This window comes from Lagopus muta, chromosome Z (genome assembly GCF_023343835.1).
Source record: "Lagopus muta isolate bLagMut1 chromosome Z, bLagMut1 primary, whole genome shotgun sequence".
NCBI classification, from domain to species: domain Eukaryota; kingdom Metazoa; phylum Chordata; class Aves; order Galliformes; family Phasianidae; genus Lagopus; species Lagopus muta.
This window is the reverse complement of record NC_064472.1, coordinates 49,575,308-49,598,300: the sequence shown is the minus strand read 5'-3', so window position 1 is coordinate 49,598,300 and position 22,993 is coordinate 49,575,308. Positions and strand designations below refer to the sequence as shown.

The following is a 22,993-nucleotide window of genomic DNA, read 5'->3' as shown; positions in this document are numbered from 1 at the left end:
TTTTATTTCCCTTCAAAGCTACTGAATGCTATTTAGATTAAAATGAAAAATCCTGGATTTTATTCTGAGCTACCATCAACTTAGTTACCTGCATTTGATACCTACTAGTCTCAGTGGTTTTGTTTTTTTTTAATATATGAAAATAAAAAGTCCACAAGCAATTCAAGATTTGTCGTGACTGACACAGTTGACAGATTCCCTCAATCACATAATGCTTTCATAATGTTTTCATGAGAAAACAAAAATCAATATATCTGTAGAATACTTTTGCTTACATAATATTCAGTTTTCCAAAAGCTAGTGGAGGAATTAGGATCATCCTCAAGAATAAAAGCATTAAAAATAAATGAGATGTAGTACCATCTCACAAAAACAGCAACATGGTAGATATAGATATGTTTTAAAGATTAACAATAAAAAAAAAAAAATCAGGAACAGTATTGATATGTTTATGACAACCTGCAAATAGGAAAAAATTTTTCCTTGCAATAAGGAAAAGCTGAAATTCAGAGAGAAAGAAAACTGTTCTAGAATGCTATCTCTTTCTTAAACCTGATGAACTGCTTTTTTTTTTCCAAGAAGCCTGGAGAAAGGCTAGAGGAAAGATGCATCGTTTGTTTCTAGAGGAGAGTGTTTAGGGAAATACAGCTGAGGAGATGACATCAGTTCTGAGGTCAAGCTGCATTTCTGGCATCTTATCCACGGCATATGGATACTCACCATGAGCTATGCATCTAAGCAGAGACTACGCATTTGTTCAAAGGTTTAGATTCGGCTGTTGATGTTTTTGAGGAATCTTGCGCTTGTTTTGTCACTGCTTTATCCATCCCAAAAGCCAACGTAAACAGATGGATGATGATAAATAGAGAGTAGCCTTAATAAACAGTAAAGATAATTAGATAGATTGGTTCTTATTACTCATCTTTTGATTTACATGTTATGGTTCTTGAATTCTAACAGGAATAACTGCATATGTGAAAAAGACAACTAAGTTTTTCAGATGATAACTTCAGTCATGTTGCAATTCATGTGCAATTCTGACCATGGAGTATGGTGGTTCATGCCAAGTAATTTCTCTCTGGTTATCCCCTGCAGATCAAATTCAAGAACACAGGTTTTGCTTGCTACAGACTGAACAGTCTCATCTAAGGTCACTGTTGTACAGTCTCACATCTTTATAATTATTTTACAAGGAAAGCAATCTTTAGGAATCTGTTCTCAGATCAACAGGTGCAAATATTGATAGCTTCTGACAGTCACTGTGTTAGTGGCAGTAATCGATGACAGTTAACCACACAATTTTTGCTTTCATTCTTTTTCTACTTATAAGGAAGCAAAACTGAATCTGATAAGTTCTTGGTGATAACAGGCAAAGTATTTGCAAGTAGGCCAATGGTTATATACAGAAAGAAGAACGGGATTCACCCAACTGGTGAAGGGGATTTCTGGCTGTGCAACGCTCACCTGCAGGTAGCAGCCTCGGTTCAAGAGACACCCTCCCTTTAGTGGCTGGCCCTAAACATGTGCCCAAGATGGCTCCTCCCTATGTCTGCCCCCGCTGGTGGCATGGAGAGCACATGTGCAAACATTTGCCTGTGCACCTGGGTCAGCCACACCCATTCGTCAGGTGCTCAATCAGCAGTTTGAGCCATGGCCTAACAGTTCCCCTACAATTGGATAACAAAAAGGTACATTTGCAACATATATTGGTATACAGTCTTATCAGCACTACTTCATCTTTCTGTTTTAAACAATGAATAGTCTAATAAATTGAGCACACGCAGTGCATATGTTTCTCAAGCACGCAACACTGAAAAATGTTCCAGGATATTTCATTCCCCGTGATCCTTTCTATGGCACCATGCTGACAGATCCTAAAAAACACACCTTATATACACAGTAACAACCAACTTTCACTGCCCAGTAGCCTCAAGGGAAATGTCATACCGCCCTAAAGACACATAATCCTCAGCAGTTCCAGTACACCTGAGCTGCTGCAAGCTATGCTGCCAAATAGATCATTCTGACCTGAACCTTCCCTGCTAAATCTAATTATAACAAAATGTAAGTTTTATTTTGCAGGTTAGAAACAGCCGGCTAAGAGTAACAGCTAATGATCTAGGGTCTTGGAGAGGAGAAAGGAAGATGTGCAGTTCTTTTGACTTGTTAGGTAGAATTTTCACGAGTTTAAAAACACAGGTAGGCTGGGAAAACACATTCTGTGCACTTTTCTTTCTGAAAAGATCTTCTGTAACACTAAGATAGAAAAAGTAAAACAAAAACAAGAAAACAGCATGCTTCTAGAACATAAAAATTCCTGAATTCAGTTCTTTATGACTAGCTATCTGACATATCACAGAGCTGCTGGCTCAGACACCAAAAACAAAGATGTAAAGTAACTTAGGAATAAGTTCAGTTTTTAAGAACAGGAAGCAGTAATTTAAAACCTATTTTCTGGTGATTCACCGAAGACAACAGCAATGCAAGTAAGGCCAAATAAAGCATAACTAACAACAAATGGAAAAGTACTTCCAAGGTATCAATGACTGTCATTCCAATCTATTTTTTCAAGTGGAGCAGAAAGGGAAAAAACATAAATAACAAAAGTTGTAAAGACATTATACAAACAAAAGACCAAAAATCAGCATCACTATTTGAAAACACACAGCACGTTCGCCTACTGCTTCTCAGAAAAGCATCATCTCACTGTAAAAAGATTATCCCTTGTGAAATTAATGACTATTCAGACAATCAAGGTCTGCCTATTGTGAAGAAGAGGGGGAGCAGGTAATAGCAAACGTTTGCTGGTAATAGCAAACATGCAAGTTTGTCAGTCTAAATTCTGCTTCCCTGTGAAAGCACAGAATATTACATTTGTTTTCTTTTTATGCAAAGAGAACTCCTACCCTGGATTCACAGTTACTGTACATATGTACGTGAAATAAGTATTCAAATCTTTGTACTTAAATTCTGACAGAACATTTCTCAGAGCTAGGCCAGCCTTTTGGCTAGCATACTACCACAGAAAAGCCATTTGTCACTACTATTATAAAGCCAGCTCAGTTACTTGGACAGTTACTAATAACAAGTGACAAGGCCAGGGACTGTAATGCTTTTTCAAATGACATATTCTTTGTTAACACAAACAATGCCATTTGTACGTGTAAAAAAATGGCTTGGTATTCTTCAGAGCACTTACCTCAAGAGCTACTCATTTTCTCGATTAAAAATGCAATTTTTTTTTAATTAAAAAGAAGATAACCAAAATCACTGACAAAAACAAACAAACAAACAAACAACAACAAAAAACAATGCAGGGACTAAAAGAATAAATAGCTTCAAAATAAAGAAGTAACAGTTCTGTGATATAGTATTTTTCATTATGAATAGCTCTTTAAATACACAAAAGCTGTGAAAGCTATACAGAATGATGATCTACTTGTTCAAACTATTCCACGCTGCTCCAGTAGTCATTTTTTAGAAACACATCAACAGTTCAATTTATTGGAAGAACAATGCACTCGGTGTACAGACTAATAAGCATACAGAGATAATGTAATACTCTCTATGGTCTAACTACTCTTTCACTGCCCACTTTATGCACTAAATTCTCATTTCCATAATATATATTCTCCTTGGTTTATAAGTTAATTAAAATTCGAGCAGAAAGACACTGACCTGAGCATTACGTTGAACATGTGGTATCATAAGCACCCTATTATCATGCTGCAGAGTAACTACAGTTAGGCTCAATCACAGTATCACCATGGCACTATTTAGCAGCACACTGCAATGGAGCGTAACAGTGGAGGATGGTGTCAATGCATTAATATAAACAAAGAAACTTTCCACAGCTTCTGCTGCAGACAAGATCCAATCTGGTCCTGTGAACTGAACATTACAAGAGGTCTGAATGGTTTATATGCTCTTGAACTATATCGTCTGGTTCAGTTACATTCAGTTTACTCTGTACTGCCAAGGATGTCCCCTCATGCAGACAGAAGCACAGTGGGAGGGAATAACTCAGGCATTTGTTTCCAGTGCTTCACTCATGATCCAAATTAAAACTTCAATGTAGATGCACCCACAAATTACCCTTTAAAAAAGAACAGTGCTATAAAATATTACAAATAAAATCTCAGCGCGCCTGTGAATGAAAACAATACATGCCCTCATTAATAGTCCATTTTGGTTCATATTTAAAAGATAACTTCAATTATAGTATTTTTAATATAATGCAGTTAGGACTTCAACAAGACATTATAGACAACTTTGTTCACACAGTCAGCCAGGCATTAATCAATTCCTGAAAGGCAGTGGGCTATGGCAGCATTTAGTCTTTCTGATGTGACTAGCCACAAGCACCTACAGCTAAACATTTCACCACAGAAGGTTTTTTGATTCTGTCTATCTTCCATCATACCATGATGGAAGCAGTGCCTCAATCACAGTATTAACAGGGTTCAAATATACACATAAGCCATCACAGAAAAAGAATACTTCCTCATTTGTTTTTTAAGCCTCTGTGAAGCAGATGCAGAGTTTGTAGTTCAACACAAAATTCCTAGCTGCAAGACAGTAACAGTTTTGCCACAGATTCCAACTGTAGAAGATTTAAGCAATAGTCTCTATCATTCAGATAGAGTTACTTTTTAGATATGTAAATAAATAACACTAAAGCAGGCATTTTGACAACAGATCAACAGAAAACTTTCATGGAATGGTTCAAAAAGCTAGACTTTTTTCTCCAAAATACCTGTCCATTTTTCTCCTGATTAGAGCCCTCAGGTGAAATGGCATGTCTATTCTCAAATTGCTTTTATTTACAGTATAGTACAGGAAACTCTTCTCTTATCTACTCAATTCATTTTTTGTTTTTGTTGTTGTTCTGAATTGATCGAACTGTTGAACTAAGATACAATGAAGAAAATACCCTCCCCTGAGCCTATAAAAGTTTCAGTTGTTGAAACCTGGACAATCACATGGTCAAGCTCTGGTTCCTGCTACCCAAGCTAGGCATTTCACCAAGAACACTGAGCTGAGAAGGTACAGAGCTTCTACACAGCACATTCAGTGCTTTGTGTCAACTTATATTTATGACTCTGCAGGTAAACATGTATTTTAAGAGGGACTGACTTCTCCCACCTCTTAGAGACGTATCTTAACAGAAATCTCTCTAATAGAACATTATGGCCAATTTATATATATATATTTTATATATTTATATTTTATATATATTTTTTTTTTAATTTATTTTATTTTTATATATATATATATCTTTATGGCCAACTTAATACTGAACTGTCTTCTCCACAAGAGAATAACTTCAACAGAAAGACTAAAGCGCATGTTCACCATGAAAGAACCTAATCTCATACATTAAAGACATTTTTCAAGGAGGATGATGAGAAAAGCAGAAAAGAACACTGAAGTCTTTAACTAGACCTACGATGCCAGTGCAATGTGTGAAAAAGACAATTCTCAATGACCACCTACCTTGTGAATGCCTTGGCCACACAAGGATATCATGTCTTCTCTTATTCCTTCTCCTTCAACCAGGGCTCCAGTATAACACAGTAGCGTTAAGGGAAGCCTCAAAATCCCATCTTCAACAGCCTCCCCTATTTACTGACCAGCTGCCTTCACAGAACCTCTTGCTACTTTTCTGCAGATGAGAGCTGACAGGGTAAGAAGTAAGTTGCAACTAATGGAACAGGGACAAGCAAATCTATACTTGCAGTTTTTGCTCAATGATATTTCTGCAAGAGGAATTCTCACCCCAGTACAGCAAAGCAACCTCCACAGATTTGGACAGCTAGCACTACATACTGTCAACAGCACACATCTCCCAGAAAATAATCAAATCCAGTACTGAAAGCTGCAAATCACTTAGCGGAAGTACTGCTGAAGGAGTAACCTACCCCAATGAAAAACAAGTATTTTTCAGAGTAAACCCAGTTAACAGCCTGTATAATAAATGACTATTTCAGTAGTCAGAAAAACATCCCACTTTTTTTTTTTTTTTTTTTTAAATAAAATCACAGAACACATCAGTTAGTAGGGACCCACAAGAATCACCAAGTACAACTCGATTCCACACGGTACCACCCAAAAATCAAGCCATGTCTGTGAGCATTATCCAAACATTTCTTGGACTCTGGCACTTGGGGCTGTGCCCACCACCGCACTCTAGCGAAGAATCTTTCCCTGACACAGCTCCACATCGTTCCCTCGGGCCCTGTTACTATCACACAGAGCAGAGCTCAGTGCTGCCCCTCCACTCCCCTTGTGAGGGGCTGCAGCCGCCATGAGGCCTTCCCTCAGCTCCTCTGCTCTGGGCTGAAGAAACCCACAGTTCTCAGCTACTCCTTAAAAACCTTGCTTCCCAGACCCTCCCCCATCTTTGCAGTCCTCCTCTGGGCACTCTCCAATAGTTTTTGTCCTTCTTATGTTATGGCACCCAGCCTGCACCCAGTGCTGGAGGTGAGGCCGCAAAGCACAGCACAGCTGACAACCCCTCCCTCTCCCGGTGGCAGTGCTGGGCCTGGTGCACCCCAGGGTATGGTTGGTTCTTTGGGCTACCAGGGCACGCTGCTGGCTCATGTTCAACTTGCTGCTGACCGAGCCTTTTCAATGGGGCTACTCTCTGTTTATTTTAATGGAGGAATGGATGGGAAACTTTCAAAGCAAAAACTGCTTGAACCTCAAAGCATCAAACAAAAGCAACTCATTCCTATGAAATTATAGATATTGAAGGGAGTTGCTTTATTTCACCTACTACTGCTATTACAAAAGCAGATGCTGTTATGTCAGCATTCATGAATATGACTGACAGAGTGAGATATGTAATTCTGCAGAAAGAATTCAACATAGGTTGCTCTGAAAGTAATGCCTTCTATTTATTTCCATGAAAGCCACAACAGGTACAAAGAGCAAAATAGCACTATTTGATAGAAAAAATTCTCAGCTATAAAAAAATCATTTTCAACAATAGTCACCACTACCAGTTATGATGTCAAGCTCTTGTTGAAAATGCATATCTCGTCACTAGTAATGATGTGATCCAGGAGACCATCACCTTCAGCCTCATATTGGTTCGGTTGGTCCTGACAAATATTGCGTTCATTCTGTTATTTTGTGAGCATCTGCAGGACCCATATGGTGCAGTGGTTTGCAATGTCCAACATTGTCACCATTGTTCCAAATGCCAACATTCTACTTCGTACAGAGTTTCGTGTTTGTAACCCACTGATTCACAGGAATGAGCTGATCAAGACTCTACATTTTGTAGTATGACAGCTATGCATGGCTGTCTGGAATATGGCTTGTCTTTTCTGTCTGAAATCACCCTCTGCCTCACTGTGCTCACATCCACCGTTTAGTCCCCATAAGAATTCAGAAAGTGTCAACTGAAGCCATTTTTCCCACATGGAGGAATTCAGTGACACATCTTTAAATCCTACACATTTTCATGTCAGATTCCATTTTGTCAGACTGCTCCTCTGTTGCCATCTGTCACATGGCAACGAAGCATAATGGAATTATGGGGGGGAAGGTTCAACCTGTGCTGCCATATCACCAACACCATCTCTGATGTTGTGGGCCAACACAGTAGAATCACAGAATCACAAGGTTGGAAAGAACCTACAAGATTATTTAGTCCAACCATTCTCCTATTACCATTGCTACCACAAGCACTAAACCATATCTCGCAGCTCCTCATCCAGACACCTCTTGAACGCTGCCGGTGATGGCGACTCCACCACCTCTCTTGGCAGCCATTTCAGTGCCTGACCACCCTCTGAGAGAAAAAGATTTTCCTCATGTCTAATCTAAATCTCCCCTGGTGCAACTTGTAGCCATTTCCTCAGGTCCTGTTTGTTGCCTGGGAGAAGAGGCCAGACCCCACCTCATCACAGCCTCCCTTCAGGAAGTTGTAGAGTGCAATGAGGTTTCCCGTGAGCCTCCTCTTCTCTGGACTGAACAAGCTCAGCTCCCTCAGCCACTCCTCATAAGACTTGTGCTCCAGACCCTTCACCAGTTTCGTTCCCCTTCTCTGGACACGTTCCAGGGCCTCAATGTCTTTCTTGTAGTGAGGGGCCCAAAACTGAACACAATACTCGAGGTGCGGCCTCACCAGTGCTGAGTACAGGGGATGATCACCTCCCTGCTCCTGCTGGCCACACTATTTCTAATGCAGGCCAGGATGCCATTGGCCCTCTTGGCCACCTGGGCACAGTGCTGGTTCATGTTCAGCCGAGCATCAACCAACATTCCCAGGTTCCTTTCCTATTCACAGTCATCAAGTCACTCAGCCCCAAGCCTGTAGCATTGCATGGGGTTATTGTGGCCAAAGTGCAGGACAGAATCACAGAATTGTAGGCGTTGGAAGGGACCTCCAGAGATCATCGAGTCCAACCCCCCTGCCAAAGCAGGTTCCCTACACCAGGTCGCACAGGTAGGCGTCCAGGCGAGACTTGAACATCTCCAGAGAAGGAGACTTCACAACCTCCCTGGGCAGCATGTTCCAGTGCTCCATCACCCTCACCATAAAGAAGTTCCTTCGCACATTTGTGTGGAACTTCCTATGCTGCAGTTTCCGGCCGTTTCCCCCTGTCCTGTCACCATTCACCACTGAAAAGAGTCCATCCTCGCCACTATGGCTCCCACACCTCCGATATTTATAAACCTGGATTAGATCCCCTCTCAGTCATCTTTTCTCAAGGCTGAACAGACCCAGTTCACTCACCCTTTCTTCATAGGAGAGATGCTCCAGGCACTTCATCATTTCTGTGGCCCTCTGCTAGACTCTTTCCAAGAGATTCCTGTCTTTTTTGTACTGGGGAGCCCAGAACTGGACACAGTACTCCAGGTGAGGCCTTACCAGGGCAGAGTAGAGGGGGAGGATCACCTCCCTCGACCTGCTGGCCACGCTCTTTTTAATGCACCCCAGGTTGCCATTGGCGCTCTTGGCCACGAGGGCACACTGCTGGCTCATGGCCAACCTGTCATCCACCAGGACACTTAGGTCCCTCTCTGCAGAGCTCCTTTCCAGCAGCTCATCCCCCAGCCTGTATTGGTGCATGCAATTCTTCCACCTTAGGTGTAAGACTCTACACTTGCTTGGACCTGGCACTTGGCCTTGTTGAACCTCATCCCATTCACCTCAGCCCAGTGATACAGCTGGATCGTTCTGAAGGGCCTCCCTACCCTCAGGCAGATCAACACCACCTCCCATCTTGGTGTCATCTGCAAACTTACTGAGGGTTCACTTGATCCCTTCATCTAGGTCATCATTAAACAAGATGGGCCCCAGTACTGAGCCCTGAGGGACACCACTTGTAACAGGTCACCAGCTGGACTACTACCCCTTGGGCATAGCCCTCTAGACAGTTCTTTACCCAGTAAAATGGAAGGCATTACTTCCACAGCAGTTGTCATAGCATTTAATCCACTCTTTGGACTTAAATTCTCTGCTCTCAGAACTCCTCGAGGCACCCATGATTCAGCTACCACTATCAATTCAAGGTAAACTACAAGTACCAAGCATCTTTAGGTTTTCAGCAAGGATAACAAAACTGAAGGTGGTTTTGGATGACTTTATGTATCCTTCTTACACAAAGAAAAATTCCCGTAACATTTCTATTTTTTTTTTAATTTTCTTTTACATTTGTTTGCAAAACTAAAAGCACTAAGCATTTTGTAGAAAATACTTGCAACCTCTACTGACCATTTAATACATTTGCAATATACCTGCAGTTATAACATTCGGCAGTTTCAAATCAAACGATAGTGGAGTTTGACACAATTAGGCAAGAAAGTGCATAGTAAGTAAAATATTAATAAAAATTTCAACAAAGAGAAATTCTTTCAAATATTTCTGAGTATTGAAATATCTGTTACTGAATTACTTCTTCCCTCACATAGCACTGTTATACCATTCCTAATTTCAGAAACACTGTACCAAATGATACTGCATGAGTTATAAATGGCTAACAAAATATTTTAGTCTTTATGGAATGTACAAGCTTAGAACCCAAAATTATTAATAATAAAGTAGCCAAGCATTAAGTAGGATGTAAAAATAGGTGTCCTGGTTCAGAATAATAGTCTCACTCAGAATACTGTCTTTAACAGTCGCCAAACATAGATGCCTCAAGACAAACATGAATAGAGCAAACTCACATTAATATTGTCAAAGAATATAGTTTTAACACTGAAGAACTTGTAGTTCAATAATTAGCAATTTTATATTTAATTAGTTTAAATGGGTTTCTCTAAAGTAAACTTGCCATGCTGCCTCTTATAAATTTACAGCATCCACAATATCCAGTGGATACGAGATCCAACGCCTAACTAGACACTGTTCTACATTCAACTTAATGGTTTCTCTCCCATCTCCATCTGCTTTTACTCATTTAAACTAAATTTCATTTGTCATTTAAACATCCTATCAGTCCAGTAATGTCTTCCTGTGATTCTCCACAGGCAGGGTTGTCTTTAAAAACCCTTCATAACTTATCATCAGCAAATATCACTCTTTATCTCCTTTACTTATGAGTCTGTGATGAGCTACAGAACCCTATGAATCTACAGCTAAGATTCCCAATCTCTTTCCATCACTCCTTCATTCACCATACATGAATCACAGAATCATAGAATGCTTTGGGTTGGAAGAGACCTTTAATATCATCAATTTCCAACCTCCCGCTACAGGCAGGGACACCTTCCTCTAGACCAGGGTGCTCAAAGCCCCATCCAGCCTGGCCTTGAATGCTTCCAGGGAGGGGACATCCACAACCTCACGGCTAGTACGGGTTTCTAGGTTCACCCTGGGACCTGAGGACCAAGATCTTTCTGCTAAACCATAGGTGCAATTTCTCCTTGGAATTCTCTGTCCCACCAGTACCCCATGATCTTTGTTTCAGATGGTTATATTTTCCTATTTGCATTCTGCTTTTACTTCAAATCTCATTGCATACCTCTATCCAACAGTACAGAAGATTTAGTGGCTCATATATCTCACCTAGTTGCGTGTGGATGTTTCTCACTCAAACCTCCTGTTACGGTTTCAGCATCTACTGTGTCACCTTGTATGACGGTGCTCTCTTCGCCCCCCACTTTGCCTGGTCATTATGTCCAAGGCCTAGTGCATACAATGAGGTGCAAAGGGCCTTATCCTTGGGACTAATAACAATCAAAGTTTCACCACTGGCACTCAGACACCTAGTAACAGAAACCTAGCTCAACAGAACCAATTCTAAGTTGCATAACTACAAGTCAGTCATCTTACTCTATAAATAGCAAGCAGGCAAAGAATCCCCTGAAAAGTGTTCTTGCAAGCAGCGGGCTGCACACCAGAATCTCCCCTTGAGGAGGGATGCTCCTCAAGGTGCAGAGATTCATTCAGAACATGGTTACACCTTGCTAACAGATCCTTGGCAAACAATTTACTGTTTTTAAGTTATACTAGCTTTGCTAAGATTTGATCTTAGATTCATTATGCACCCCCCTACCCTCTATGTAGGAAATAATAAAGGCTATTTAGCCATTTTGAATCTTGTTAAGTTGCTGTTATCATTGCTCAAATTACCACCTTAGTTATATCAATAAATATCTTTCTGCCTTTTGAGAGGAGCGTGCAGTGCTTTGGTCTCCTTCGACAATACCTTGCAAGGTAGAAAACCCCACTATATTGCAGTGTTTAAGGACTTGACTTCCTCAGAAGTCAACATTTTTAACCATCTTCTCAGCATAGGAGATGAACGCATGTCATATCACCGCTATGGATTCTCCAAAACCTAAGCTCACAATCTGTAGCAGGTATGCTGAAAGGACTCCAGGCAAACCACACAGAGCAGCACTTATTCAGGTGATAGAGTTGCTATCAACTGCTGTTGCTCAGCAATGCACACTACTGTGTCAATTCTGGAAACAAAACCGACTTGACTACTTCCTCCTCCATTTTCACTTTCCTGCACAGATGTGTGATATAGTACAAACTTGTGAAAGGGTATAAAATCCTGTTTAAATCTGAGTCACAATAGTGGCAAAAAGGTAGCAGCAAATGCTTGAGATTTAGCCAGCAAACCAAGAAAAATGCTTCATTGTGTTCCTACAGCTTCTCCTGCCCCTTTTAGCTACATTAGGCAAATACAGGTGTGTTCATAGCAATACTTTTCATTGTCCTCTCAGAAAAGAAACGTGCCAAGGAATCACAGTATCACCTGCAAATTTCCCATTGTCATCTGCGATTTTAATAATGATTGTTGTTAGAATTCATGATTGCTATTATTCACTGATTTGCTGACTTAAGTCATCCGGTGCAAGATTCTTCCTAATGCTTTAATGCTTTCCTTTTCCACTATTTTTTTAAAAAAGTGTTATTTTCTATCTGTGAATTCAACATAAACCAACAATCGTATTTTGAGGTGGGGAAACCTGAATCTTACATGGGGCTTCGATCTAAAAGAAAATGAAAAAAAAAAAAAAAGAGAGAGAGAGAGAGAGAGAGAGAGAAATAAAGAAAGAAGTAAGCCCTCAAACTGAGGGCTTGGGACCCTTAAGCCGCCACGCAGGAGCACCAGGGCAGGATTCACTGCAGTCCGCGGCTGACGGTGGCCTGCTCACGGTCACTTCGTGGGCTGTGAGCTGACACCCAGGTTGAGGGGCTCTGAGGGGTGGGACAGGGACTGCAGGTCTGCACGGAGAGAGGGAGAGACAGGCAGCACCTCGGGGCGCCTTACCCTCCCACGGAGGGGACGCAACAGGGCACTGCAGTCCGCCGCTACACGACACCTGACTAACAAGAACGCGCACCGCGGCTCACCCCGGGGCTGCCAGGCTGCCACCTCCCAGCGCCCACCCCCGTTCTCGGAGCTCGACCCGCGGCGGCGTTCCTTCGCCCGCAGCCACTCCTCCCCGCGGCTCCGCGCACGCCAAAGTTTCGCCGCTCCCGACCCAGCGATGCGGGGTCCCTCCCCGGACCCGCCGCCCTCCGGGCCTCCCCCCTCACCGTCCCAGCTCGGACTCCAGATCGAAGTAGTGTGTCAGGGTGTCCTTGTTAGAGCCGTCGATCCAGTAGTCGGGCGCGGGGCGGCCGGCCGAGCCCGAGGCAGAGGTGGAGGGCATGGTGACTTTCAGCGGGCCGGGACCGATACCGGGCAGTCCCCCGCTCTGCTCCGCGCCGGCTGTAGGCTGGAAGCGACGGGGCTGCTAGAGCAGCGGCTGCAGCGGCTTCCCAACGGCACCCCCAGCTCGGGGGGCGGGCCCGGGGCGGGGCGCGGGGCCGAGGGCGGGAGTTCGGCTGCTACCGGTGGTGGGCGTGGGGCCGGGGCTGGGCGGTGGGCGGTGGCGCTGGGACGCGGCCCGGCAGGAGGCGAGCAATGCGGCTTCCCGGAGCAGAGCTGGAAGGCGGGTAAGGAGATGAAATTGCCGTGCTGCAATGGCACTCCGAACAGGTTATGAAATCTGCAGCTCATGCGATACGTGCAGATGTAACATGTTATATCGCTGGGCATAGCGATCCCAGCAAGGAGTGTCGGCGCGAACGCAGCTTCTGTTGGTATGCTGGTGAGATGCAGCAGCAGCAGCAGCTGTGCGTTCCTCGCATGCACCGCACCAGCCGCTCCACGGCCTTGCCGTGCCACGCACTCACCGCCGCCCCCGTGCACACGGACCATGTGCAGGCCGCGCCGCAGCTCCGACATCGTGTCCTGTCCTCCCGTCACACGCCTGCTTCTGAACGTTGAATTCCCTACCTAGAGCATAGCGTCCTTTTCAGTGCTGGGTGTATAGCCGTGTTTCTCAACCTGGCTTGTTTTCCCCCTACAAACAAGTCTGACTCCTGCTATTCCTCTTCTTCCTTCCCTAACTCAGGGGCAAATGATCTCCAATTTATATTTCTTAATTCATCGAAGGGCTACACGTATATAAATAAAAATAATAAAGAAGAAAAGCTCTTCTTTGTTCAGTGAGATAGTAGAAAAACATGTTAGTCTGGCCTTTTCAAATGGAAGGATAAAAAATATAAATACAAGACAAAAGAGAGGTAATGCCCTTTCCCATCAAGTTAACTTATTGCTGTTTTAAAATTAAAATACAGATCCCCATCGTGATTTGAGATTGCATCATTTCCAAACTAATCTTGGGAAGAGTGAAAAAAAAAGTAATCCTGAGCCCTGCTTTGAAATCCAGAATCCCCTCAGACCCACAGTATGCAGAGCCTGACCAGGCTGGGGCTGGCAGTGGGTACACAGCATTTCACTGTTGATCGTGCCTGCACCTAGCTCTCTGCTGACCCTCTCTCTCCTGGCCAGCATGGAACTTTTCTTCATAGAGCTTTGGTTGCTAGGTGATATTTCCTTCTTTCTTCTTATGGCATTTTCTGACACATCTCCTGAGAAAAGGAACGGTCACTGCTTGTGAAAACCCCATACGCTCACAGAATGGCCAAACAGCGCACTATAAGGCAACTGTGTTCTGTACTGTGTTTTTGTTCAGTCACATATCTAACATATTCCGTAACCCATAGGGTACATATGTGTTGAGGATTTTTTTGAACAGTTCTAGTGGATTTTTTTTTTTTATCAGATTCATATCTCAGGTGTTCTAGATATGCTTCTTATGGGACTTTCTTTGTTAATGGCATAGCAACAGCAGATCTTTTTATGTACTGGGCCACCTAGGTAGAATTAGATCATCTGTAAAGGTCCCTTCCAACCCAAACCATGTGAAAGGCACTGACTTCCCTTAAAATCCTGTCTCAAAGTGAGCTGGGTCACACCATATTAACAACCAAGTACTTTAAGACTGACTGGCCTTGTTCTCCAGAAACTCCATAGAATCACAGAATCATTATGGTTGGAAAAGACCTCTTAAGATCACCAAGTCCAATCATCAGCCCATAACCACCATGTCCAAAACTATGTACCTCAGTACCACATCTGCATGTTACTCAAATACCTTCAGGGATTTCCTCCACCTCCCTGGGTAGCCCAAACCAATGCATCACCAATCTGTCTGAGAAGAAATGTTTCTTAATATGCACCTGAACCTTCCTGGAAATGAAGAAAAAGAAGCTTAAGAAGAAAAAAAAAAAGATAATATAGCAATATGTAAATACAATCATATGCACTTAAAGTCTTCAGGTTGCATACTGTGTGTGACCAGCACATGAAAGCCCCTTTCAGCCTCCAGAGAACCAAGGCAGCATTTCAAACATGAGGTGCTCAGGTTGTGTCAGAGATTTGTTCACAATGCGCTGATTTGCATTGTCATTGCTGGACAAAAGATTAAACTGCTAAGGAAAACTCATTTATGTATTTATGGCATGCTATGTGTGAAATTTTATTTTGGAGACACAAATACTATAGTTTTCCTGACAACAAACCTAGGTTACAAATTCAGAGGAAAAATGCAGGTCCAGGAGGCGTGCAATTTTTGCAAAGGAAGCAGTTTTTATAAACACAAAAATAAAGACAGAAACTGTCAAACCTCCTACCCCTATTCTACCACTTACAAATTACTCTTAAAGCAGAATGTTTATCTGGTCTGTTGGTGGATATGGGATCGGTAATCTTTCTGCCCTCCTCTGGCTGTGATTCTGCCTTGTGAAATAATATTACCCTTTTGTACAGTCATTACTATACTGGATATAAGCAGTTCACAGTTCACAGAATTTCCTTCAAAAATAAACACAGGACAAGAACTTTTTAAACTTTGCTTCTAATCTTTCATACAATTCTAGCTGCTAGATCTTGGGAAGAAAACATAAGAACAAGCAAATTCTGTCCAGAGTTTTGAACAGCTTGTTCGTAAGTTGTGTACATGTATTGAAAGAGCAGTATGTTAGCCTTGCCATCTTAGGCCGGTATTCTTCAACAAACTGCCTTCAACCAGCATATATATTCAGGATATTAAAATAAAAAGGATTTGTCCCATAGGCATATACAGAAAGTGTTACTTATTGAAGGTACAAAGTGTCCATATGCAAAATAGAAAACATAGTTATATGTAATAAGCACTCTGTCAGAGATTGTGCTCACTGAAGAATATTTGTCATAGAATCATAGAATCTTAGAATCTTAGGATCATAAAATGGCTTGGGTTGCAAAGGACCGCAATGATCATTTCATTCCAACCCCCTGCTATGTGCAGGGTCGCCAACCAGCAGACCAGGCTGCCCAGAGCCACATCCAGCCTGGCCTTGAATTCCTCCAGGGATGGGGCATCCACAGCCTCCTTGGGCAACCTGTTCCAGTGTGTCACCACCCTCTGGGACAAAAAACTTCCTCCTCATATCCAACCTAAACCTCCCCTGCCTCAGTTTAAAACCATTCCCCCTTGTCCTGTCACTATCCACCCTCGTAAACAGCCGTTCTCCCTCCTGTTTATACACTCCCTTCAAGTACTGTAAAGCTGCAATGAGGTCACCCCACAGCCTTCTTTTCTCCAGGCTGAACAAGCCCAGCTCCCTCAACCTTTCCTTAGGAGAGGTGCTCACAAGATGGGGCCTCACAAGAGCAGAGTAGAGGGGGACAATCACCTCCCTCTCCCTGCTGGCCACCCCTTTTTTAATGCAGCCCAGAACACAGTTGGCCTTCTGGGCTGCAGGCACACACTGCTGGCTCATGTCCAGCTTCTTGTCCACCAGGACCCCAAGTCCTTCTCTGCAGGGCTGCTGTCAAGGAGATCTTCTCCCAGTCTGTGTAAACACCTGGGATTGCCCTGACCAAGTGCAGCACCTTGCACTTGGCCTTGTTGAACCTCATTAGGTTTTCTCCACTTCTCCAGCATGTCCAGGTCCCTCTGGATGGCTTCCCTTCCTTCCAGTGTATTGATTGCACCACTCAGCTTGGTGTCATCTGCAAACTTGCTGAGGGTGCACTCGATGCCATCGACTGTGTCACTGATGAAGATGTTGAAGAACACCGGTCCACTGAAGGACACCGCTTGTGACTGGCCTCCACCCTGACACAGAACCACTGATCACAACCCTTTGGCTGCATCCAGCCAGCCAATTCTTAATCCCTCCAACAGTCCATCCTTCAAATCCACACTGCTCCAATTTAGAGAGCAGGATGTGGTGAGGGACCATGTCAAAGGCCTTGCAGAAGTCCAGGTAGATGACATCCACCATCCTTCCCCCATCCACCGAAGCCATCATTCCATCATCGAAGGCCACCAGATTGGTCAGGCACAATCTGCCCTTGGTGAAGCCATGCTGGCTGTCTCAAATCACCTCTTTGTCTCATATGTGCCTTAACATACCTTCTCTCCAAACAGTTTGCAGACAGTAGGTCTTTCTTCCTGATGCAGATGATCCAGTATTGTAAACAACTTTTACATTCATTTTCTTGATCTAATGCCTGTGGTATTATATGCCATGCATATAATGCAGACTAGGTCTTTTAAAAAAAAACCTCTGGATCCAAGCCTCTGTAGTATATGCCCATCAGCTAGGAATGCCAAAACCCTCTGTATTGTCTCTGTTGGAAAATAGGCCTTACGACTTCTATTGGACAAGTTTCTCATAGTCTCATATGTCATCATATTTAATGCTGTCTTATATGTAAATCTGAGCCTACTTATTGATTTTTAGAACTGCTGGATAAAGACAGATTCTTTTATCAGCTGTTTATGTGAGTAGATTAAATCTGGTAAGAATGAGCACAGAGTGCAATGGTAGGCCATCAGAAGAGTAATGGTTGGGATTATGTGTTCTTATGCTGTAAGAGGGAGAACAAGCTGTCATGAGATCCTTCACAGAGTGGTAATAGAGTGGAAAGAAGGAGGGTAGTAACAAGCTCAGATGTTTTGAAGTCTAGACCACTCTTTTACCAGTATCTGGTGAAAGGAAATGCGTAAACAGAGATAAAAAGGAGACTGCCTGAGGAAGGACAATTAGAAAGCAGTGTGATTTAGCCATTCCTGAACCACACTCTTTGTGCCCCAGTTATCAGTAGGATCATTTTATAATCATTGTAGGAGGATACATGGAACTGCTACCTTTGCAAGATAGTCATGGCTCTCATCTTTTGTGTCCCTTTTTTAAATGATTCAATCAATCCTTTGATTTCTAGAGTGTAGAAGGGTTCTTGAAGCTCATTTTCAGGATCAAAACATACTCTTTTGCTCGCTAAAGAAAATAATGCTGACCCACATGATTTTGCAAGTCATTAAAAGCAAATAAACCAATCTATTGATGGCAGGCTTCACAAATCAAAATCACTGGTAGGACCATAGAGGTTACACACTGCTCTTCCTGAGTAGAACCCAGGGAGCTGCTTCTGCTTCTCTGCTTGGATGAGCTCCAGCTGAAGGTTCCCTGCCATCATAAGCAGCTCAAGAATTTCTCTAGGACAAAATGGATGCTTGCTTTTTTTTTCTTATGCAAAATACTGTGGTCTTTTGTTATTTATTTTCCCCCCAGTATGCAATTTTGCAGCTTAAACACACCAGATCAATACGATGGAAAACAAATAAACAAACAAAAAAACCGCCATACCAAACCAGATGAAACTGATGACAACAAAGGAAGAAAAAGAAAAAAGAAAAAGGAAAAATAAGAAAAAAAAATTGTGACACGAGTTTTAATATGCATGTGTAAGAGTACAAAATTTCTATCAGGACTTAAGGCAATACAGAAAATATTATTGAAAGAGACACAAAGGTTTTTGATCACCACTGAACAGTCTGAAAATTTAAGAAAACAGTGTTGACAGTGTTTAATATTGTTTCTTTACAGATGGAAAAATAAACTTCATCACTATTCTGGTATTTGGAAAAATAAATCTAGGTACAAGAAATTACATAAAAACTGGAAGAAAAAAATAAAGTTGGCAGACAGAAACAGTCATTTCTGTGAGGCAAACTCACTTAAGCAGGATAGGGATGAAGTCCCACCTTAGTTCAGTTGTAAACCAGTAATTTTGGAGAAAGGCTAAAAGTAGATTTAGGCATGAGAGCATAAGTACCTTAGGTAGGTATACAGTGAATTGAGAAACTAGGAAAACATTCTTTAAGAATTTTTTTTTTCTTTTTAATTCCTAGTATTTATGTTTTGGCTACCTTCAAAGCAAATAATATGGAGAAGTACAAAGGTAAACAGCTGCTGCAGACCTCATTTTAAAATGCTCAACACTTATTGCCACCTCCTCTGCTGGCCTGTGAATAAAGTCAGCACAAGTTCAGCAAGGTGTTACACTGCCAAGCAAAGAGAGTGAGTCTAAAAGCTATTTGTTCAGTTTGACTGGCTAACTCCAGATTCAGCAGTGCAAGTTTACTTACTATGTATGTAAAGACTCATCACAGCCAGATCTCAGAACCCAATCCAGTGTGTTCAATAGCTGGTCCACTAGCAGGGAAGTTAATGGCTATGGCTATAGTCATTGAGCTAGAATTTAAGGATGATTCCTATTGATTTTTCATGTAGCTGCCCAAGTAGTTCCAGGTAATCATTTTTGCTTTTCTAGTTGTAGCACTTAACAACAGCCTTTCTTCTCAAAGGAAATAAATAAAACTGCCTGGTGCCGTAGAAGAAAAAAAAAGTCAGTTATGACCATTAGTTCTGACTGTTGCTGTGCAGTGTAGAGCAGATCTTCGTTTCACTCATTTCATTCACTCAATCATACAAGATTGAGAGGGCTCTAGTTGCAGTGTACTTGTGCTTGGGTCACTCATCACATCAGTATCGGTGAAAACTGTGAGAAGACTATATTAGCTTTACTCAGGACACGGCACATCACAAGAAGAGTAGCCATCATCATATGTTTCAATGGTTTCTGATTAGGTAGATGAAAGTTCTGCATATTTTAGAAACCTGCAGCTTTTATGAGCAAGGAAATGACTGCTGTTGTTTCGTACACCTTTCTGATTAAGCGTCCAGATATGGCCTTGCTTAGTTGCAATCTAATTTCTTTGAGTGCCCTGTCAGATATTGATGATAACAGATTCGTTATGTGCTAGCATATAAGGTTCCCAGGAAAGATCAAATTCTTGAGAAAACCAAAACATATTAAAAATAAACACACACACACAAAAAAAACCAGAAAATAAAACGCAATCCAATTTAAAAAATAGGGGCTAGCTAATTAGCTATATATTAGGATCAAGGATTAAATTGTACCTTTGATATTCATGGAGATAATTATTTCAAGTGACACACCTAATACTTGTATTCATGGCTCTCACAAAGAAGAATGAAATAGCAGTGATGAAAAAAAACTTAATGCAGAAAATCTAAAGGAGACAAAATACTTGCAATGGAGTATTTCTGCCTGCACCTACTAGAGAATTCCTCCATTTACTCCTTGTTAGATTGAATGTCAATGTCCTTTCGTTCTTCGCAGGTCCCTTGACTCCTTGTATCCATTGGCACTAGTCAAAGATTCATGGAAGAGTTTGGGTTGGAGGGGATCCCTTTCCCATGGTTAGGAATGAATCCTTCCACTGGATCAGGCTGCTAAGGTCCCCGTACAGCTTGGCCTTGAACGCCTTCAGTAGGGGGGCATCCACAGCCTCTCTGGGCAACCTGTTCACATCATCACCCTCATAGTAAAGAATTTCTTCCTAATATCTAATCTGAACCTCCCCTCTTTTAGTTTAAATTCATTACCTGTCTCCTGCCACTACAGTTCCTGATAAAAGAGTTCCTCTCTCTCTCTCCTGGTGAGGTACTGGAAGGCTACTACAAGATCTACACTGAGTCTTCTAGTAGCTAAACAAGCACAGCTCCCTCAGCCTCTCTTCACAGAGGTGCTGCAGCCCTCTGATCATAATTTGGCCCTCCTCTGGACCTGTTCTTACATATCCATGTAATGTTGGAGGCCCCAGTGCTGAATACAGTGCTCCAAGTATTTAAGGAAGTGATCACTACTGATTTCTGTCTGACATTGTTTGACCAGAGATACACAGCAGATAAGCATCCTTATGCCAGGAAGTACTATTTATCAGCAGACAAGTGACAAGGAAAGGATTAGGATAACACAGTCTTGAGCCTGTATTTTCTGACCTGAACATGACACTAGCTTCCGGTTAATAGAAAGGCTTGCTTGAGATTACTTCCATTTTTTCTCCTCAGATATCTAACTCTTACTTAAATCTTTATCTCTTAACAGTTCTCATATAAAGTCTCATATAAAATCTTTTGAGATTAAACTTTCCTTGCTGTGATCATCCTTTTCTATCTCCTCTCTGGATTAATCTCCAACTATTCACTTTTGATTCCTGCAAATTTGCTGTGACTTATTTAACTCTTAGGGACAAGAAAAGGTTACCATTAGGCAAAAGGAAGACTTACCACCAATTAATCTGTTCTCTGATATCCATATGAAGGCTTTATTTATTACATTTCAAGATTAATTCCTATAATTCAAGTGTGTACATAAGGATGGCTTACACTAAGTTGCTGATGAAATGCAATGTCTTAGCGTTATTCAGCAACTCAGCGCTATTAAACCCACTCACATCTCATCATAGATGATGATATCGTAGAGATGTAGGTCTATACAGCTGTAGCATAGATAGATAATTTATTCAGCTTTCATAGAAATTAGCAGACTTTATGACTTCGCAAATTCAGTGTGACGTTTGATCGTAAGAAATAATGCTTTCATAGAAAAAATCTGAATAGCTCCAAGGCAAAAAAGAGCAAAATAATTCCAAGTTTCAGCACTGCAATTTCTTCTTCAGAGGACATACATCCATATTCTATCCAATTACACCAATAAAACTGTGCATTTCCAAGTAAGTGTGATTAAGATTTTTTTTCCATTTTGTGAAAATCAGCTGAAGTTTATTTCATATACCTAAATCTTTCTCATTTGTTTAGTTACAGTAGCATTAGTTAATAATAGAACATTAATGGATTGAACAAATATACTATTATTATTATACTTGCCCCATCAACAACACTTTTTTTTTTTTTTTTTTTTTTTTTTCTGAAAAAAATAAAATAGGGGTTAAATGAAGAATTCTGAAGAATCCTGCCAGAATTTAAATCAGACTTTGGTGGATATCATGTATAAGGATTGTATTTCAGAAACTACCTTCATGCCCCAGGATAACCACCGTACGTCAAAAGCAAGAAGCAGAAGAATTTCATTGCTCACATTAGCAGCTTTTCTTGTATTTTCCTACTCACTATGTTTGCTTCTCTACATGCCTTTATCATTGCTTAGACCCTTGATTTATGTAACATTTCTAAGAGCTTTGATAACATCTAAGTCAGACAAATCACTTTATAAGGAACTACAAATTCCTTTTGCTTCCATTAAAAATTTTAGCAATAAAATTAGGGGCATAGCTCCAAGTATTGCTTCTTATTTTGTTTTTGCTTTTTATTTATTTATTCATTTTATTTTTTTATTCATTTCTTCACTAAATCAAAATGCTGCAATCACAGATTGGCATATTGTTCAAATTAATATTTTCTCTTCGATATTCATTGATGTTCAAAGTTAAACAAATAAATAAAGCTGAGTTGTGCAAGTCTTTGAAGTAAAGCTAAATTTAACCTTAGACCAAAAATGATTTTTCAGCACTTGTAAGAATAAATGGAAATATGCACATGCAAATCATATAGACCTCAAGGATCCTGAAGCTCCAAACCCCCTGTGTATGGGAACTGCTGAGTCACGGCCTGAACCTCTGATTGATCACCTGAGGTGAGCCATGAGTCAGCCAGAGGAGCACAGGTGAAGGCAATTCACCTGTGCTGCCAGAAGGGGTGGAGCCAGGCTGCAGCCCTCCTGGACCTATTTAAGAGCTGGCTACCAGAGGGGAAGGATCTCTTCTGGAGATCTGCTCTCTTGGTGTTTTGTGGTGAGCTCAGCTGAAGGGTAAGCTCTTCCACTTATTCTCTTTTTGTTATCATTGTCTATTTTGCCTAACTCTCTTGATTATATTGTGGTTATAACATCTTGATATCTATTGATTATACAATTATATTGTGATTATAACATCTTGATATCTATTGATTATACACCCTGAT

General features: G+C 41.5%; 1 protein-coding gene across 2 annotated transcripts in view; it reads right to left on the bottom strand.

Moving 5' to 3' along the window:
- The window catches only part of CAMK4 (calcium/calmodulin dependent protein kinase IV), a 156,361-nt gene extending 143,093 nt beyond the window's left edge, over positions 1–13,268 (bottom strand). The window contains exon 1 of one of the 2 annotated variants that reach the window (XM_048931391.1): positions 13,016–13,268. In XM_048931391.1, the coding sequence (XP_048787348.1) occupies positions 13,016–13,131 (116 nt within the window). In that variant the 5' untranslated portion in view covers positions 13,132–13,268. Of the gene's footprint in view, positions 1–5,496; positions 5,620–13,015 lie in introns of those variants that run through there. The other variant, XM_048931392.1, reaches the window with a different exon arrangement.
- Between the last annotated feature and the right edge of the window lie 9,725 nt (positions 13,269–22,993).